Genomic DNA, 20,688 nt, shown 5'->3' with positions numbered 1-20,688 from the left:
CCAAGCAGGTATAATGATGATTAGCAAGCTTGTTGATTTGTTAAGCTACCCTAAGTGTGCTTCTATAAATGCAAGAAATGGTTACTCGGCTAAATTGTGTTTGCCAATTCCTATTTTTGTGTGTAATCCCGATTTGACTTTGCCTCCTTTCAACTTGTAATTCCTGCCAACCATGTCAGTGGCTATTTTAATGTCGCCCCACGGTTATACACAGAAGTTTATCAAGTTTTTAAATGTCTTCGTTCAAAGCATTGTGCGTCCCATCATATGCTTTCGGTAGTAGACTCTATAGTCATTTGGTCATTCATTGTGCTAAACGAAATGGGGGGGAGCTGAGATTTGAATAGTCCACTTTTCTGAGGTTTCTTAATTGGTAATAATTTATCTAAGGATTTAACAAGTCAAATGTAAGTGATTGGTAGCTGCCCTGTGTCACTCAATATCAGTTGGTCAACCTCTGCACTTGTAATACATTTGTGGAGGGGCATTAGACATTGTATGCATTATGTTCAGGATTGTGGTCGCAACTTGTGAATAATGGCGAGGTTAAGTACTAACCACAAAGGAACAACTGTTAGATGTGAAAGATAAAGTAGTTTTTGGGTAAAATCATAAGAAGCCAACAAAGACACCGAGGACAACACAGAGGAAATTACTTGTACTAATTGAAGTAAAGAAATTATAAATTAATGGAATTGAAAGTGGATGAAAAAGCAGCCGTGTGTGTTGCACTTGGTTCAGTCACTAATGGCTGTGTGTTAATGTCATTCTGCAATGCTTCAGTACAGTATGTTGATCGGTCAGATGACCAGCGCAGGCACAGCTTATAGCCCCAACACTGCACATTACAAGTGTACTAGAAGCTCACTTTAATTTACTAATGAAGGTGTTGCCCTGCATGCTGGGTGAATTGCTTACTAACTTGGAAACTCTACAGAGTTTTCTACGTGGCTTCTGGAAGGGAAAATTGTCATTCACCTGACTGTAGCGTGAAGGTGCGAAGCTTTGCATTCTCGTCCTGATTTGTGCAAAATTAATCCTGGACCGGAACTCAAACCCATGACCAACACCTTTCCAGGGTGGTTGCTCTACCATCTGAACTAATTGGGAGGCTAGCAGATTGCAGTGGAGAACTTTCTGGGGCTGCTGTGCCGTGGTTGGTGGGCATGTTGGCCAGCTCACTGTTTGGTTTGACATTTAAAACTGCTTATTTTTTCATGCGGAAGCTGTAGTAGTGTCTCTTGCTGCATTTTGGTTAAGGACATCCTAACTTGGTTTCTTCGTGCATTTCTTGATGCTGAAGATCGGAAGCCACACTTGTAAGAGATTACAAGTGAATAGGTGAACTCGTGTAGCTGTTCACCTGTATCTGAATGTGCACTGCGCGGGGTGTTATGTTAAAATTTAAAGCACTATAGAGGACAGGCCGCCATTGGAATCTGAACCTGGCAACGTTTAACGTTAGAACGTTATCTAGTGAGGCGAGTCTAGCAGTGTTATTGGAGGAATTAGAGGGTAGTAAATGGGATATAATAGGGCTCAGTGAAGTTAGGAGGACAAAAGAAGCATATACAGTGCTAAATAGCGGGCACGTCCTGTGCTACCGGGGCTTAGCGGAGAGACGAGAACTAGGAGTCGGATTCCTGATTAACAAGGATATAGCTGGTAACGTACAGGAATTCTATAGCATTAACGAGAGGGTGTCAGGTCTTGTTGTGAAACTTAATAAGAGGTACAAATTGAAGGTCGTACAGGTCTACGCCCCTACATCCAGTAATGATGACCAGAAAGTCTAAAGCTTTTATGAAGATGTTGAGTAGGCGATGGGTAAAGTCAAAACAAAATACACTATACTGATGGGCGACTTCAATGCCAGGGTAGGCAAGAAGCAGGCTGGAGACAAGTCATTGGGGTTATATGGCATAGGCTCTAGGAATAGCAGGGGAGAGTTATTAGTAGAGTTTGCAGAACAGAATAATATGCGGATAATGAATCCCTTCTTCCACAAGCGGGGTAGCCGAAAGTGGACGGGGAGGAGCCCAAATGGCGAGACTAGAAATGAAATCGACTTTATACTCTGCGCCAACCCTGGCATCATACAAGATGTGGACGTGCTTGGCAACGTGTGCTGCAGTGACCATAGGGTGGTAAGAACTCGAATTAGCCTAGACTTGAGGAGGGAACGGAAGAAACTGGTACATAAGAAGCCAATCAATGAGTTAGTGGTAAGAGGGAAACTAGAGGAATTCCAGATCAAGCTACAGAACAAGTATTCAGCTTTAACTCAGGAAGAGGACCTTAGTGTTGAAGCAATGAACAACAATCTTATGGGCATCATTAATGAGTGTGCAATAGAAGTCGGTGGTAACTCCGTTAGACAGGATACCAGTAAGCTATCACAGGAGACGAAAGATTGGTCATTGTATGAAAGCCTCTAACCCTACAGCCAGAATAGAACTGGCAGAACTTTCTAAGTTAATCAACAAGCGTAAGACAGCTGACATAAGGAAGTACAATATGGATAGAATTGAATATGCTCTCAGGAACGGAGGAAGCCTAAAAGCAGCGAAGAAGAAACTAGGAATATGCAAGAATCACATGTATGCGTTGTATGCGAGACAAAGCCGGCAATATCATTACTCATATGGATTAGATAGTTCAAGTGGCTGAGGAGTTCCGTAGAGATTTTTACAGTACCAGTAGCACCCATGACGATAATGTGAGAGAGAATAGTCTAGAGGAATTTGAAATCCCACGAGTAACGTCGGAAGAAGTAAAAACGCCTTGGGAGCTATGCAAAGAGGGAAGGCAGCTGGGGAGGATCAGGTAACAGCAGATTTGTTGAAGGATGGTGGGAACATTGTTCTAGAAAGACTAGCCATCCTATATACACAATGCCTCATGACCTCGAGCGTACCGGAATCTTGGAAGAACGCTAACATAATCCTAATCCACAAGAAAGGGGACGCCAAAGACTTGAAAAATTATAGATTGATCAGCTTACTGCCCATTGCCTACAAAGTATTTACTAAGATAATCGCAAATAGAATCAGGAACACCTTAGACTTCTGTCAACCAAAGGACCAGGCAGGATTCCGTAAAGGTTACTCAACAGTAGACCATATTCACACTATCAATCAAGTGATAGAGAAATGTGCGGAATATAACCAACCCTTATATACAGCTTCCATTGATTACGAAAAAGCGTTTGATTCAGTCGAAACCTCAGCAGTCATGGAGGCATTACGGAATCTGGGTATAGACGAGCCATATGTAAAAATACTGAAAGATATCTATAGCGGCTCCACAGCCACCGCAGTCCTCCATAAAGAAAGCAACAAAATCCCAATAAATAAACGCGTCAGACAGGGAGATACGATCTCCAATGCTATTCACAGCGTGTTTACAGGAGGTATTCAGAGACCTGGAGTGGGAAGAATTGGGGATAAAAGTTGATGGAGAATACCTTAGTAACTTGCGATTCGCTGATGATGCTGCCTTGCTTAGTAACTCTGGTGACCAATTGCAATGCATGCTCACTGACCTGGAGAGGCAAAGCAGAAGGGTGGGTCTAAAAATTAATCTGCAGAAAACTAAAGTAATGTTTAACAGTCTCGGAAGAGAACAGCAGTTTACGATAGGTAGCGAGGCACAGGAAGTGGTAAGGAAATACATCTATTAGGGCAGGTAGTGACTATGAATCCGGATCATGAAACTGAAATAATCAGAAGAATAAGGATGGGCTGGGGTGCGTTTGGCAGGCATTCTCAGATCATGAACAGCAGGTTGCCATTATCCATCAAGAGAAAAGTGTATAACAGCTGTGTCTTACCAGTACTCACCTACGGGGCAGAAACCTGGAGGCTTACGAAAAGGGTTCTACTTAAAATGAGGACAACGCAACGAGCTATGGAAAGAAGAATGATAGGTGTAACGTTATAGGATAAGAAAAGAGCAGATTGGGTGAGGGATCAAACACGGGTTAATGACATCTTAGTTGAAATCAAGAAAAAGAAATGGGCATGGGCAGGACATGTATTGAGGAGGGAAGGTAACCGATGGTCATTAAGGGTTACAGACTGGATTCCAAGGGAAGGGAAGCGTAGCAGGGGGCGGCAGAAAGTTAGGTGGGCGGATCACATTAAGAAGTTTGCAGGGACAACGTGGCCACAATTAGTACATGACTGGGGTAGTTGGAGAAGTATGGGAGAGGCCTTTGCCCTGCAGTGGGCGTAACCAGGATGATGATGATGATGATGAGAAATAATTCTAAAACAGCCATTTGTGCAGGTGGTGTGGCAACCAGTACACATTTTGCAGTGAAGGCACAGAACGTTTACTGAGTGTTCCATAAGGCTTGAGTAACATGTGCAGTTGACAGATTCTTGAAAAGTACCATACGCTCGAGCACGCACTGACTGGCTGGTCAGCGCCTTCTAAAGACGCAAAGCAAGACCTTCCTGATCTTGCTCCTTTGCGCCATTAGAAGGCGCTGACTGGCCGGCCAGTCCACGCTCGCGTGGTACATCTAAAGAATTGGCCCTCTGTACTATGTAATATAAAGAGTTACAGTATGCATGTCAGGGATCACGCGACAAAGCTAATTTTCTTCTCTGCCTATGAATTTAACTTGAAATTGAGGACTAGTGCCATTCCACTTAACTCAACAATTTCATTTTGGGAATATGTTACGTGCACACACACACACACACACACACACATGGGGGTAGCCATATTGACGAGGTTTGTTAATCTGCTTCTATAAAACTGGGATTTCTTGGACACAAACTAAAGAACACGCCATCCCAGATCAAACTTCTTGCATACAATATTTTTATTTGACCCTGTCTAGAGTAAGCATGCTTAAATGTCGTTCAAAGAGCAGTAAGATTAATTAATCTACGACGCCTATCGCAATCTTGATTCACCTTCATCCCTGATGGGTAGAAATGACATCCCAGTTTTGGAACTGTGCCTAGGTATCGCTATGCTCAATTTTCTTTTCTCTTGCGGCACAAACGGTAGTTTAATACCAATCCTGGTATATACCTTTCTTCCACTTTTTCCGGGCAGATCAGACATAGACACAATCACAGCCTGACACCATGCACATACTAACCTTTTCAAACACTCATTTTTGTCTGCAAGCCATCAGTGAGTGAAACACACTGCTTCCAAATGTTTTTTCAGAATGTTGCCTTCCTGACTTCAAAAAACACAGGTGCCGTTTTGTGTAAACTTCAGTGTTGATAACGCCATAGTGTTGTCTATATTTTGACAACTCATGAACTAACCTGTGTTTGCTCTTTCTTTGCGCACATGAAAGTGGTTTAATAGATTTTCTTTCTCCAACATATTTTTAATCACGTTTGTTAGTTTATGCTTGTCTGAATGGTAATGCTTGCTATATTCTGTGTGTAACATGTTCAGTTTCGTTCATTATGTTAATTTTCTTGCCCCGCCTGCGTGGTCTTCAGTCTGCAGTATGTACTAAATAAATAAAAAACATGTGTATATAATATATGGCTATTGTTTTGTGGTCTAGCTGCAAGTAGTACCAGCTGGACCAATGTCAACGCACTGCACAAGTGTGTAGAAAAGTAACAATAGCACTAATGATTCATCAGCCCCAAAGCCAGGCAACTGGACTTAGTTTTATTGTTGCTAGTATGCCCTATGGCACAAACTAAATGAAGAGAGGCCAGGTCTGGGGGTAGCTGGAGCACAGATCCATCTGTCCACTTGGCAAAAATTGCTAAAAACTTGCTTATGCTCACATTTCATTTAACAGAGGCTGCACTGTACAAAGAGAAGATAGGACTTTGTGATTGTACTGGAGCACATCTATTTAAAACAGGTAGCCTCCTTGTGCTACGTGCACCATTTAGCGCTTGAAAGTCGTGTAGGCTCTTTTTGATGAACAGTGTAGGATAGATTGTTGCGTTTGCCGCTGTCTTGGTGGTACTAGTGCCTTGACACTGTTTTTTCTGAACTCTGAAATCTTCACCGAGCACTCCGGTGTGTTCAGCTTGCAGGGAGTGAAAGAACAAGCGGGATGGAGACCCCAGACCTCTTGTCAGCAGCCCTGGATGAGTCGGGAATTGGGGAGGAAATGGCCAACAACCACGCACAAGACTCCAATGTGAACATGTCAAGATTTGTGAGTTCTGCTTTGTCTCTTAAAACAGTGCTGTTTGTTCTCTCTGAATGACCTTCAGGAAGTTCAGCAGGTTTGGATGTGGCATGCACATGAATGTAGTGTTAATTATACAGGTGGATATGAGCTTTCATTTCTGCCAGCAGCTGTCTATCCCATCTGCCCTGCTTGCCATAAAGTGATCATGTGACTGCTTGCATCACTGAGGCCGTGCTCTCCTGGAAATGCTGAAGCAAAATTGTGTTCCCACTTGCATTACTGCACTGCGTAAGATATGAAAACATCAACTCCTTTATGTTTAACATACTTGGAAAGCACCCGCCCAGCTACTTGAAATATATGCTGGATGTAAAACATTGCGAAAAGCAATGAAATAAGTTAATGCTAAGTTAAGTATGACAACAGACTGGCACCGAGCGCAAACACCCAGCCATCTACCTTCCAACTCATTTTACTAAAACACTGCATACATATTATTGAATTTCGCAGCCCTGGTCCAATCAGCAGTGCTTATAGATATTTACAGCCGATTTCAAAAATTATTTTTCTCAGTGCCTTAATGCACTATCTTGGCATTCACAGTTGTGTACATACTGCCTCACGGAGTTAATGAGATTAGGCATTTCTCCAGTGACAAAAAAAAAAAAAAAGAAGTTGAAACTCTTTGCACATACTTCTTCTAAATCGCTTTGGCTTTCTTATTCCAGAACCTCGAAGTGACATTGTAATGGATTTGATGCACTAATATGCAGGTGATGACTTGGTGCATGTGAACAACATAGTGCTGCTTATTGTCATGTATTTGTGTAGCCAGGGTGCACGCATCTAAATCTGCAATGCACACATCACTCAGTTTGAGGTGAGGCATCATGTGCCATTGTTGAGTTCAACAAGTTTGGCATTTTTAGTGACTGAAAACCACATCCACAAGAAACGTTATATTGTGGTTATTTACCACTTCTGTGTTAGGATTTGTTTATTAGTTTTATGTGTTTATTGTTCGCTAATTTTTATGGTACTAGCTTGCACTAAATCCTTACTGGTCTGAGTGTCCAATCGTATGGGGGAAATGCAGTGAAACATTTTTTATCAGAATTTTCCAATCTGAATTGAGGATGCAGTCGAACTCAAGAAACATGCTGCAAGTAGTTTTAGGTGAGCGTAATAGCGATTATACGGCGGCACTGGTGGGAAGCAGATGACAAGTGCGGCTCTAGCTGTACGGCTATGTTCACACTTGGTCTTGAATTGGGCAGAAGTGGAAAAAATGCCGAGTCATCTGCCCGCTTTTATGCCTAAGCGCCTGGGAAACGGAGCTGCGAGCGAGATCAGTCTCGGACCAGTTTTTTCGCCCATGCAAAAGCGTAATGTCGTTCTGCTTCGCCGAAAGTTGCACTGGCTTGTAAACATCAAAAATGGCGCCCAGAGTGTTAGCGGCATTGCTAATTCACGCGATGAAAAATTACTCAGTGGTGTATGATGAAAGCCTTAACCTCTACAAAGGCACTTTTCACAAGAGTGAGATTTGGATTAAGATTGCCGAGTAGCTGAGTACTAGCAGAAGGTGCAAGAGCAATGCGTTGTCATGTCCTAACTTCTTGTTTCGCAGAGCCGGACAAATTCATCACTGCCACTTCCAGGGCGTCCACTTCTTCAGCTGCTTGTTGTGCATCTCCAGAAAAGAAAAAACTGTTTGTTCCAATTGTTTGTTAAAAAGCAGTGTGGGTAAAGTTGTACGCGATCACTTCATAGAATCACTCACTTTGATGACCATTAGATCAATGAATGAACCTATACTGCTTGAAATGGTATGGTGGTGTGTGCCATCACGTGGACAGATCTGCTTACAGTAGGTAGATATGGCGAAAGCAGCGGCAGCGCTGGCAAAAGAAGAAATGTGAACATCTTGGACATGTGCAGAAAAAAATTTCCACCAGCCTTGCGACTTGTCCCTCTATTTTTGCTTTCCAAGTGGGAATGAGGCCTAAGAAAGTAATATTCTGTTTATGAAGCCAATGTCCCTGCGGTTCATGTTATATAAAGCGTCGGATTATTTTTGTCGTAATAGGGGGTGTCCGAATCTGCGCCCCAGCGACGGCTCCCTCCAAACAACAGAAACTGATCTCAAAGGCCATGCTTTTGCTGGCTGCATGTGCCAGGCTTTCTTCTTTAAGCCAAGCTAAGTGGTAGGATATGCCAGTAGTGCTGTTATTACAGTGCTGGCACCCATTTGCGGCACAATTCATCGATGGCATTTTGTATCTCTCAGAGACCGCAGAACTCGGCATACTAAGTTGCAAACTCGTGCACTTACAGCAGCCCTCATTTGTGCCGTGATGCATTGAAAAGCCCTCCTGCTCCACACCTCACCACAAAGGCAGTATCAGTCAATCAATCAGTCATTTAGTTCAGTATCAGGGACCCTGGGAGTGTACAGGTCTTATAACAGGCCTAACAGAGTCTGCATCCCTGTACATTGGCAAACATGACATGCAAAAGTAAAGGACATGAGCAAAACAAAACAAGTATGAGCATGCAAAGTTCAGGTGCTCGAATATTTAAAAGTGCCTACCATATTTATTGTGATATCGCATTAGTGATGTCTTGCGGCAACGTGCCAGCGAAGCAGTGAAGTGTGCGCCGTTATCCTATCGACCACCTAGAGCGCAGATAAGGGCGCCACTTCATCTATTTAAAGAAAGCACTCTCGAAATAAACTGTTCTTTTCTTACTGGCTTATCTGCTATCTGGGCGTTAGTTACTACATTTATTTGAACATAAGGTGAGGTTTTTCCCAAAATCCATAGCCTCAATGTTGCCCCGCACCTTGTATGCGAGGCTTATAGATTCAGTTACTGTTTCAATATGGCAGCAGCAGCACCACATTTCCAGTGATGCAGATTTTAGACTGCCACGCAAATTGTAGCAGCTAAAATACCTTGCCAGGTGATGCAGTATTGAATTTTTGCATGTATAACACGCATCAAGAATTTGAACAATTCAAAAGTAAAAAGTGGGTTCTGTGTGAATTTCACTTTAAGATGTAAATATGGTGTGGCTTCATGGTAAGGCAGTGCGCGCTGCTGTAAAGCCACATTTCAAGGGAATGTTTTCACCAATCCAATTTTGTTATCTCCCGAGAGGGGGCAGGCGTCGGGAGACTTCCAATTATTTGAGATTCTGAGCAATCCCTTCTGCTCTATGTAGGCTGCTATATATCACCTGATATTAGTGTGCACACTTAAGTTCTTTTTCTTCGGTCCCGTGACTGGCGGCTTGCTCGCCATTTAATCTAATAAATATGGTGAACTGACTGTGTGGTACCCGTTTCAGCAAATTCCTCCGCACCTGATGAACTACCTGCCGCCACACATGATCCAGCAGATGGCACAGGCCATGGCCCAGCAAATGGCGCAAGCGATGGCTCAGCAGATGCCTTTCCACCAAGGAGGCTCTGGCAGCAAGTTCCCACCCGGAGGAGGTGGGCCCCCTGGCCCTGGCATGGACGGGACTGGCAAGGGTTCAGGTGCACCTTACTACATGGTTCCACCGTTTGGGTTCAAGGCCGGAAATGGATCGGCACTGCCGTACCCCATGTTTCGGCCACCTTTCGACATGAAGTACGGCATGGGACCAGGAGCTATGCCTGCCCAGGTGCGTGTGTTGCCTCGGTGCATGAAGAAGAGCATCACTTGTTCAGAAGTTCTTCGGCTTTTTGTAATATAGGACAAAGTAATATGGGGCTCAGGCTTCTTTGTGGAGACCCATATCTGCCCTAAGCTATGTGTGGACTATCATTGGATGCGTGAGGCGCTTTGAAAGATAGCAACGAACTTGTACTGCTACCTAAGATTTGTTCTTCGGCTTTTTGTAATACAGGACAAAGTAATATGGAGCTCAGGCTTCTTTGTGGAGACCCATATCTGCCCTAAGCTATGTATGGACTATCATTGGATGTGTGGGGCTCTTTGAAAGATAGCAACGAACTTGTACTGCTACCTAAGATTTGTTGTGCAGAAATAAAAACTAATAGTCCACATGTCTGAAGAAAAGTCAAAATAGACAGGTGAATTCGTAACATTTCAGTGGTGAAAGAACGGCCTGCAGCAATTCATGCTTGTGGGATATTCATGTACACCACCCATTTTAGAACTCCCTGGACTAAATTGTGCTTGCACTGCCTTGGGATGAAAAGAAAAGACTGGAAATGAGATGTATGGTTGCCCATTCACCAGATAACTCGTAACAGCATTGTGATCAACTAGAATGCTAATTGAAAGCTTTAATTTTTTTATTTAAACATATTGTTCATCTCTGAGAAAGTGCCCTTAAAAGAGCCTTTATTGGCATCATTCGGTGTTAAGAAAAATATTGCATGCTGCGTAGTAACTTTGTAGGCTGGAAGCTTTGCCAAGAGATGATGGCACCGGCCAACATGCTGCATTGTCGGTGCCGTGTACCAAGAGTCAGAGCCAAAATTTACACAAGCTCAACTAGGGGCTCTGCTAACAAAAGTGCTAAGGTCTGCAGCGCATCGTGCAACAAGCACTGTCCAAGGCTGGTCCCCAGAAGGGTGACTCTGCGCTTAGAATGTGGAGCAGAGCACTGAGAATCCTTCTCTAGTGTGGCTGTAGGTGCGCATGACTGTCAGCACAGCTAAGCACACACACCGCCCGTGTGCCCTGTCTCAAAGGTAATCTGCCGCATGTGCAGAGAATGGGTGTGCCGAGATGGCGTGGCATTACGTCCGCTTCTTCCTGCACATTTGTTACTGGAGGTTGCATAATCTCGAGTTTTGGAGATGCGTTGTGAGAGGCAGACGAAGCATTCACTCCCCGCTGCCATCAGCCGCGAGTGCAGAGCAGACGTGAGAGTGTGACAGACTTCGCTTCGTACCGCCGATGTGAAAATATCGTCCACATGGCATGAAGCCATATCTTTCATCGGCCATCCTCAAATTTATCTTCTCACTAAAATTTACATTTTCCGATTGCCCGATGATTTAGAAAATTTTGCATCCCCTTTCGTGTAAGAGAAAATTATCTATTGGTGACTGTACTTACTTGCATAAAAAGTCCACTTTCGATATAATGAAACAAATTGCTGATTTTACTGACTTTGTTATACCGAGCTTTAACTGTACATATCTTATCGAAGTTCAGTACTGAGGTAAAGTGTATTAATGAACTTTCCAGATGTTGTCACACACACAGACTTTTCTGCAAGGAAGTCATTGCTTCAGCTTGCTGAGTTTGCAGAAGCTTGTTGTTACCAATTTCTGTGAGCCTAAAAGATTTATGAATGAGCAAAAATTTTCGTTAGATGGGGAGTATTGAAATTGCCTTGTAGATTATTTTTTGGGGAGGTGCTATTGATGACATCTGTACTGAGTAGGCAAGTGACCATGCTTTGTAGGCTCAGCACACTGGAGAGGATGCTGAAGAAGAGGAAGAACTGGGACTGGCCGAGACGTACGCTGACTACATACCTTCTAAATGTGAGTCCTTTGTTTTCCATGCTACTGTCGAAGCCCTCGATAATGAAGTGCTGCGACAATGAAATTCTCACTTCAACGAAATATTTTCGTATTCCTGGTGAACGCCCATAGGATTCAATGCATTTTGTACATCTCGTCAATGAAAGGTCGCTGTACTACAATCCCACATCAGCGAAATTTCCTGGAACGTAACCCCGCATTTTACCTACTCGTGCAAGGCTAGCAGGCTTCAAGATGTGCTCAAATGCGATTGCTTTGCACTAAATTGCGTAAAATACCATCACATTACAATTGCGTGGGCGTCACCATTTTTGTTTACAAAAACAACCAAGTGCTGGGAGTGGTCGCGTGCGCTGGAAACACGTCATGGCCACCACCTTGTTTGTCTACAAACGGTAGCATGTGGCTACCGACATGTGATGATGGTTTTTACACACCTAGTGCAGTGTGTAATGTGCTCGTTAGCGAGAAAAATGCAGCAAAAACAAGGAAATCTACGTCCCACCGACGTGGAACTGTTTATGGTGCTTGAGATGGCGGTCGCAGCATGGAGTGCCACGAATCATTCTCGTGATTGAGTGATCGTCTGGGAATGCGCATTCCTTGCTTCAAGAACACTAGTTTGGTCCCACCCAACATACATTGTTTGCGGATTCTGTGCCAGATGCAGATTTGCACAAAAGGATCTGTAATCTCGATCGACTGCTTTCGGGTATATGAGATGGGATCACTCTCGTGCTCGGCGCATCGCGCTGGATGCGTCGGTCCCTACGGGCGACAGCGTGCACTGGAGAAATGCTTCTGCATGCGTGGAGAGCTGTTGCTATGTGTCCGGTGTCGAGTTACGCAAAATCTTGCAAAAGTGATCGTATCCCCGAAAGCAATTGACTGAGAATACTGCTCTACATCAGTGCTGCCACTGCTGATTGACGCATGCGATGCACTTCGTACTGTTGGGAATGCAGTTCTATGTCCTCGCAAGCTTGCCAAAATAAGCAAACAGAGTTTTACAAATAAAGTTTCGTTCTGCGACGCACTGCCTACCTGTGCTGTATTATCTCGCAACAGCGAAATTCTTGCGAAAGCGAATTTTTTTGCGTTCTCTGCCAATTTCTTTATTGCAAGGTTGAACTGTATCCAATTTTTTGGGTCACTTCATTAAACCTTGTGTTGGCATGCATTGTCTGAAGCATAGCAATAGGGGTAGGTCTGGCAGCATAGCAAATTTGTGTTGCTGCAAGTCACTTTATGCATCCAAATTGGCCTGGTTTTTGGGAGTCAGCAATGACAGAATCTGTTGATTTTTTACCTCCAGCTTTTTCTGAAGAACTTATGAAGTAGTAGGCATGCATTAGCAGGCCTGCCGAGTGATTGTTAAGCTTCGCATTACAGCAGGCATTGGTGTGCTGTGCACATGATTCCGCGCTGTTCGTAATGTAGCAAACAAAATTCATATGGCACAGAAGTGCAAGTGGTGCATCGTTTTCATGTGTGTGTCTCGCACAAAGGCTTCACAGTTGCATTCAGTAGGAGCTGCAACACGGTGCCCGTCATTGAAGGGGCTCCAAGACGGCACAGCGCCACCAACATACAAAACAGTGTAACGACAGAAACCGTTGGTTTTCATTGATTAGCTCCGGTTCATTCTGAGACACTGCAAACTTGGAAGGGCTCTGCGAGGTTGCTTGCCACATTTTCCCAGACTTCACTCTCTGTAAGCAGCTGTGTCTCGCTCTCTCTTTGTTTTAGTGAAAATTGGAGAGCGGCATCCGGATGCTGTGGTGGAGACTAGTTCTTTGTCGAGTGTGCAACCGCCGGCCGTGTGGTACAACCTGTCCATTCCGGAGGAGGTGATCGATCGTGCACTGCTGTCCGCACTCCAGCTGGAGGCAATTGTCTATGCCAGCCAGCAGCATGAAGTGCTACTTCCCGATGGGAGCCGAGCCGGATTCCTCATCGGTAAGCACTGGCCGTTCAGTTGGGATGGCCGCATGGCCCCGTCACAGTATCGGAAAATTTGGCGTGGTTGTCGGCCATGCCTGGCCAGACTTTCCAAATAGTGTGGTACAGGGGACACAGTATTCTCATTTGCTGACTTTTGCGAGATTTCTCATGGCTAGTACCAGATTGTAGCCCCAGTCCCCGATGCACTGTTTTATGGAACTGCTGTTAGAGGGGCAATCACAGAGCAGGCTGGGGAGTACACTAAAAATTGTCATTATAATAAGGATGCTTAGACAATGCAACTAGATTTGATTTTCTTTTTAAATTTTCATTGTTTCGTGTTTCTGGCAGCCAGTCAGTGTATGTGTTTGGGGCTTGTTGGGCCTCGTAGTTGAAGGCACTGTTTTCTTTTTGCAACTATTTTGTCTGCCCATATTTTTTCTGTACTAAGAATTTGGAGCTTGTTATCTAGGTATTCCTGTAACATCACTGTTTCTTTTAAGGAGGGACACTGCTATATAAATAATCTTCTTTATTTTCTCATCCATACTAATTAAACATGCCAGTCTTATCTATATTTCTGCACTGATTTCAGATATGTACTTAGTTTTGGTGTAGCTCAATTAGTTCTTAAGGTAATCAATATTTAATTCCCCTTCTTTGTGGCCTCAATTTAAAATATATGGCACAGTAAAAATTATTTGTAAGGCATGGTTAGATAGCATAAGGAGTAAGGATAGAAGTATAGCAAACACTTTTTTGATGTGACCATTAATAGATACTTTACAGCCCATTGAATGTAAGCCCACAAAATGTGGCAACCATGTGGCAGAAAATGTAGCAAAATAATTAATTTCTGAAATGAACGGTAAGAAATCCGCTTGCTATCTTTCATCGAGTACACATTAGGCTTCATTCTGCAAAAAGAATTTCAGTTCTAACTGTTCTAGGTGTTGAGATATTTTTCCTCAATATTTCATGAGCCAAAAATTTGTGTTCCGAGAAAAATGCAAAAAACAAACAGCACAAAATTTAATGAAAATTAACAAATGTTTTATATATATTTACACACATACATTCCTAATAACCCCCAGAAATGTAGTCTAATTGCCTGCTGCTGTTTAAATGTTGTCTCCTCAGTGCCCCTTGAACACTGTCGGCCAAGGAATGACTGCGAGCACATTCTTTTTCTCTGCGTTTGTCCTTCTCAGCCATCCGTTTGTTGCTCACTGGGCTGGGATTCATGCTGAGCTCGTTCAGGATTGCTGCCGATGTCCTCCTGTTGCCTGCGTTGAATCGCATCACTGCCTCTGCCACAGCAGCTTCTACAGTGAATAATGATGCATGGCGTTGCTTTGGTGCAAGTGACCAGATTATGGAATGAAAACACTCATTGTTGTTCTGAGTTTTACCTCTCTGGCACTGCTCAAGAAGCTTCCTTTCCAAGAGGCTCTCATAAATTGGAAGCAATGCTTTGCACACATGAGGTGGCAAGTTATACTGGTACAGTAGAACCCCGCTGTTACGTTCCTCGCTGCTGCGTTTTCCCGGCTGTTACGTCGTTTTCGTCCGGTCCCGGCATAGCTCCCATAGGATCCAATGTATTCGGTACCCCGCTATTACGTTGTGGCTGTGAAAACGTTCCCGCATGTTACGTCGCAACCTGGCACCCCGAACCCGGCCGGGCAACGCGCGCCAACCGCCATTTTGACGAGTCTTGGCCAGGCTTGGCTACGGAATTGGCTACAAGACCATGGCCTCCGAGATCACCCCTTAGCACGCGCGTGGGTAATCTCAGAGGCCATAAAAAGCCGCACGCGAGTTGGAGAGATTGTCACTAGATGGCGACTGCCTCGTCAGCCGAAGCGAGTAAAACCCGCGGGCCCGCAGCAATCCAGTCTTTCTTGTTTATGCGGTTCAACCCATCCGAGTCGTCCGTGTCCTTCCGTCAACAGCTACGCTGCCTATGCTTCGTCAGGCCTCGCTAATCCAGTCTTTCTTGTTTGTGCGGTTCAACCCATCCGAGTCGTCCGTGTCCTCCCGTCAACACCTACGCTGGCTACGCCTCGTCGGGCCTCGCTAACACCGCGAGCGATTTGTCGTCCTTTGATGGCGTCGCGCAAGCGCAGAGCGCTTTCCCTTGAGGAAAAGCTGGATGTTCTCAACGCAGTCGACAGGCAGCCAGCGCGGAAAAGAGTCGACATCGCCAAGGATCTTGGTCTGCCACCCTCGACGCTTAACAGCATCGTTTCGAAGAGTGCCGAGATACAAGGGAATGCCGCGCTCTTCGGCCCGAAAGCTAAGCAGGCTCGTGGCGCCAAGTATGGAAACCTCGACGAGTCGCTTCTTACTTGGTTTAAACAAGCTCGCGCTGCCGGTGTCAACTTCGACGGCAGCATTTTGCGCGAGAAGGCGATGGAAATAGCCGACCGACTGGGCATCAGTGACTTTGCGGCGTCAAATGGCTGGATCGACCGTTTCCGGAAGTGGCACGGCATCGCGTATAAGACGGTATCCGGGGAAGCAGCAAGTGTAAACTTGGAAACAGTCGACGATTGGAAGGCCACACTATCTGCCATAATTGAGGGGTATGAGCCTTGTGACATATACAATGCCGACGAAACGGGTCTTTTCTTTCGGGTGCAGCCATCCAAGTCGTTAAGCCTGAAGGGCGAAGCATGCCACGGAGGCAAATGCAGCAAAGAAAGATTGACGGTGCTCCTTTGCTGCAACATGGATGGCTCGGACAAGCTGAAGCCATGGGTAATCGGAAAATACCGAAACCCACGGTGCTTAAAGAACATTCGCCTGCTGCCATGTCACTATAGAAGCAACAGTCGTGCATGGATGACGGGTTCTTTGTTCGAAGAATTTCTTCGTTACTTCGACAATAAGATGGGCTCCCAGTGCAGGAGTGTTGTCCTGTTTCTGGTGCTGCCCACCCGAAAGACCCGCCGTTTCTTCGGAACGTTGAGCTTGTTTTTTTTCCTCCAAACACTACAAGCCACTTGCAGCCGTTGGATGCCGGCGCCATAAAGAACTTAAAGCACTCGTACAGGAAGTCCATCGTAAAGCGCTGTCTGGCGCGTATTGATCGCGGACAGCAGCCTACGATCATTTCAATACTGGACGCTATGCACTACGTCGCTTCAGCGTGGACTGCAGTGAACGCGTCAACTGCACAGCACTGCTTCGCGCGGTGTGGCTTTCGCATGGATGGCGGAGAGGAAACTGCCACGGAAGCTGAAGAGACGGAAGCAGCCTCTCATGATCAAGAGCTGAGTGAAGCTTTGAATGCGCTGGGTGCCACGGGCGTCACGTATGACGACTACGTTGCCGTGGATGCTGCTGTCGTGACGTCCGAGTGTCGTAGTATCGCCGAGATCGTTGCAGACTCGGTCGCGAGTGAAGTCTCAGACTGTGGTGACGACGAGGAGCACGAGCCGCATGATTCCGGGGAGTTGGCGGACCCGAGCTTTGGAGAAGCCGTCGCGGCTCTGGACCTCCTTCGCAGGTACGTCGCACCTCAAAGCAACGCTGAGAGCAATGCGGCTTTCCAGGCCATCGAGAAACGCGTGGTGTTTTCCAGCGAGCGGAAAAAACGGCAATCGACCATTCTCGATTTTTTTTAAGACCTAAGCTCACTTGATGCCAAAATAAATTGTTTCAAGGCAAAGTTGCACTGTTTTCATTAATTTTCGGACCTTTCCTCACTGTTGCGTTTTCCCGGCTGTTACATTTTTTTTTTCGCGGTCCGGTGAAAAACGTATGAACGGGGTTCCACTGTATTTGGGAGTAGGCTCGCCTCGGGCTGCTGCTGCATTCTGCCGGCACCAAGAATCTGGGCCCGTTGGGCACAGACTGTGATTAGCGACTTCATCATTAGAAGTAATGTGATAATATGTCGCCATCACAGCCTTGTGAGTTGCCTCTACGTCTCCTTTGTGCGATTTCAACGCCCAACCACAGCCACAGCTCAACTTTGTTGTGAAGTCACCCGTGAGCCTTCCTCTGCCACCAAGGTTCCCTGTCCCCTTGTGTTTGGGGATCAAGTTGGCAGGGCTGTGCCCATACGCTTTTGCACGTGGTTAACAGAATCTTCTTCTTCAATTTTCATGTAACCGTAGACATCGGCCTCTTGCAAAGCAAGAAAAGTGCGGCTGTTGCCATTGTTACGTTTCGCCTACAACGCGCGGTATAGCCGGCGCGGATGCAACGGATGCCGGGGCTTCGTTCAAAGCGGCGGACATTTTGGCCCGTTCAGCGCCGCTGATACGCCTCCCCGCCAAGCGCGTCCAGGCATGTTTCAATGCCACGTGTCTTCAAGTGTGCGTGTGTGTGTGTGTGCATGTTGGTGCCCACGCTTGTCAAAGCGTGGCAGCTGGGGAGAGGAGCTCCCCAAGTGTGAAGCGAGGAGGTCTGACCGGCGGATGCGTCACTACACTCGTCCCAACGTGTCTCTCAGCCTGTCCGTGCCGCGCATCACGTGCGCCTCTGACGAGGCGTTCCTTCTTCCCCTCGACTCCGAGAGTATACGAGCAGCTGCTCCCGGACGCCGAGAGAGGCTCCGATTTCTTCTGTTGAGTAACGTGCTCTCCCATCTCTCCACTTCGGTCGACCTGACCGGCCGCTCTTTTGCGATGCTAGAATAAACAAGTTGTTCTGTTAGGAGTCGACTCATGCTTTGCCAGGACCTTCGGATGCTTCCAGTTGTGCCCCAGGCCGCCAGGCCAACGCTACCCTTGGGGCTTGCGACCCAGTTGCAACAACTCGTGCCAGCGGTCCGATTGCAACAACGGGCGTCAGCGCCGAGGTTCCAACACCATCAAATAAAACTGTCGTGTAGCGAACGCCACTTTTCTTGAGGGACCTCTCGAAAAGTAGAAGGCCAGCTTGCACCTCCAGTTCTCCAGCCTTCTTGTCTGTGTTCTTTCGGCATAAATGGCTAGCCCTCCAAGCTGTGTACATTGGGTCATCCTTCTTTGGTCCCCGCACGCAGCCAGCACAAAAATTGCTTAAAACGCAGGAGCCCCGAGAAAAGTTCTACAACTGCGCCTACCTTTATATGAGATGAGTGTCCAAGTGTCATCCACGAACCATCAAAGGATACGGCGATGTTGTTAGCGTTTCCCAAGTTCAGCACACTGTATACAGTCGCCGACTGATTTTCCGGACTCCAAAAATTCGTACATGCTCGATTATTCGGTCTGCTTCACGGCACCGCCATTCTCCCCATAGACCATAATGTGTAACAACTGCTGAAAGTTCGGACACCTTGTAACCTCTCGTCGGATTTTTCGGACACTTCTTGAGCCAACTCGATCGAGAGCACCATGCAACGACTCCGACTGGTGCATGGATCGACTTGCTGAACGCCATTTTTGTTTTGGACGGAGCCTCTTTGCTGCTCCACGAAGTGGCGCTACAGCAAATCCTCGCTCATCATCATCATCATCGTTTCTGCCTCGGTCTATAGAGTGGCTCTACAGCAGTTCCGGTTTAAGCCATGTCAAGACAATCCAGCAATGATTTGTTTCTTCGCGCACGACGCTGCGAGTAGGCCACATTTTTCGTTTGTGCGACTGATGTCGGCATGGTGGTGTTTGCTTTGTGTGCTGTGTCGAGGTTCCGGCGATCCAATGTGGCATACGGAAACATCGCGTCAAGTGTCTAATGGCGCTGAGAGTGCCCGCACAGACTGCGCTGGGGAATGCCGGCAAGCGGGTGTCGGGAGGCCTAAGATTTGTTGCCTTCCGATGTGCTCCCTACTGACGCGGAAAATGTTCTGCTGAGACCTGCGCAGTGGTTGCATTGCGATTCCGGACACCGTCTCATTTGACAATTTCGCAGATGCTGACACTGCTGTACTGACATGCGTAGAACTCGATGACGGCGAGATCATTCATCACGTTTCTGGTGCACCGCCGGACGATGACTCTCGAGTCTGAAGATGACGCACCATGTGCTATGCTGCCGTCGCGTGCGGAGTGTGCACAAGCAGTGACTGTGCTTTCAGCCGCCTATAGTGACCGTACGACCCTCTCAGAGATTCAGGCTTATCTGATTGTGCGTAAACGGAACAGCGTGCAACAGCACATTCACGATTTCTTCAAGCCTACTGCCGAGCCCGAATAAGTGCGTGGAAATAAAGGATTTCATTTTTTTTTTCTTAATCTGCTTTTTTGGACACCTGTTTATTCGGGCATTTCCACAGTCCCCGTGAGGTCCGAATAAATGGTTGGCGACTGTAGTTGCTGAACCGATTGTGCACTTTCGGTACTCACTTCTCCGGCCGCACGAATTGCTGCAGGGGTCAATTTTTTTTCACGTATTTCTGCCACGTCTTGTTGTGGAGACCACGGTTGTAAATGTTCATCGCCGAAGAAATATCATTAAGTGCTGTCTGTTGGTTCCCAGTGCGCTGCATAGCACGCGCTGCCAAAATATGTACAACGAATGGGTTCACCATCTGTTCGCCGCTTACGCGCGGCCCGCTCCACGCGGACGCGATGTCTCCACAGTTGGAACATGAGAGCGTAAGTTTCATAGTGAGGCTGTATTCTCGCTCACGTTTTTTGAACACACGTTGCTGCTATCATACACTGTGCACTTTGCAAATCTCAAAAGCTGGTTTTGCAAATCCAAATTGACAATCGTGAGAGATGTGTCAAAATCAGCCGATGTTCGATTCTTTGGACGTGGAGGGGTGCGCCAAAATCGAGCAAACTGAAACAGTGCTCTTTAAGAGGAAAATCAGTTTCATTACTTTTTACAGCTTCAGGGGTATGAAAGACTTGTTTATACTTTTACTTTGTATTGTGCTTCAGTAAAATAATACTGTATTTACTCGAATCTAGGCCAGCCCCGATTCTAAGCCAACCTCCGAATGTTTGAAGCCATAAAAGATTTTAAAAAGCTTACCTCGAATGTAGGCCACAGAAAAAAAAAACTGACGGCAGCGTTCATAAAATGATAACGGCATTTATTTAATATGAACGTGCTGAGCTCACTCTTTGTCATCACCACTGTTAGCCTCGTCCCTATAGCCCAGACCACACGTACGGTTGCGGACGCGTGCAAGCTCGCGACC

At 46.0% G+C, this 20,688-nt stretch overlaps 1 protein-coding gene across 2 annotated transcripts in view; it reads left to right on the top strand.

Moving 5' to 3' along the window:
* Positions 1-20,688, top strand: part of sno (strawberry notch) — a 100,789-nt gene that overhangs the window by 1,345 nt on the left and 78,756 nt on the right. The window contains exons 2-5 of one of the 2 annotated variants that reach the window (XM_055076505.1): positions 6,036-6,160; positions 9,491-9,811; positions 11,573-11,654; positions 13,404-13,613. In XM_055076505.1, coding sequence (XP_054932480.1) covers positions 6,056-6,160; positions 9,491-9,811; positions 11,573-11,654; positions 13,404-13,613 — 718 coding nt within the window. In that variant the 5' untranslated portion in view covers positions 6,036-6,055. Of the gene's footprint in view, positions 1-6,028; positions 6,161-9,490; positions 9,812-11,572; positions 11,655-13,403; positions 13,614-20,688 lie in introns of both variants that reach the window. The other variant, XM_050189104.2, reaches the window with a different exon arrangement.

The sequence above is a fragment of the Dermacentor andersoni genome, chromosome 3 (genome assembly GCF_023375885.2).
Source record: "Dermacentor andersoni chromosome 3, qqDerAnde1_hic_scaffold, whole genome shotgun sequence".
NCBI lineage: Eukaryota > Metazoa > Arthropoda > Arachnida > Ixodida > Ixodidae > Dermacentor > Dermacentor andersoni.
The sequence above is the reverse complement of the archived record's forward strand: the minus strand, read 5'-3'. Positions and strand labels throughout refer to the sequence as shown.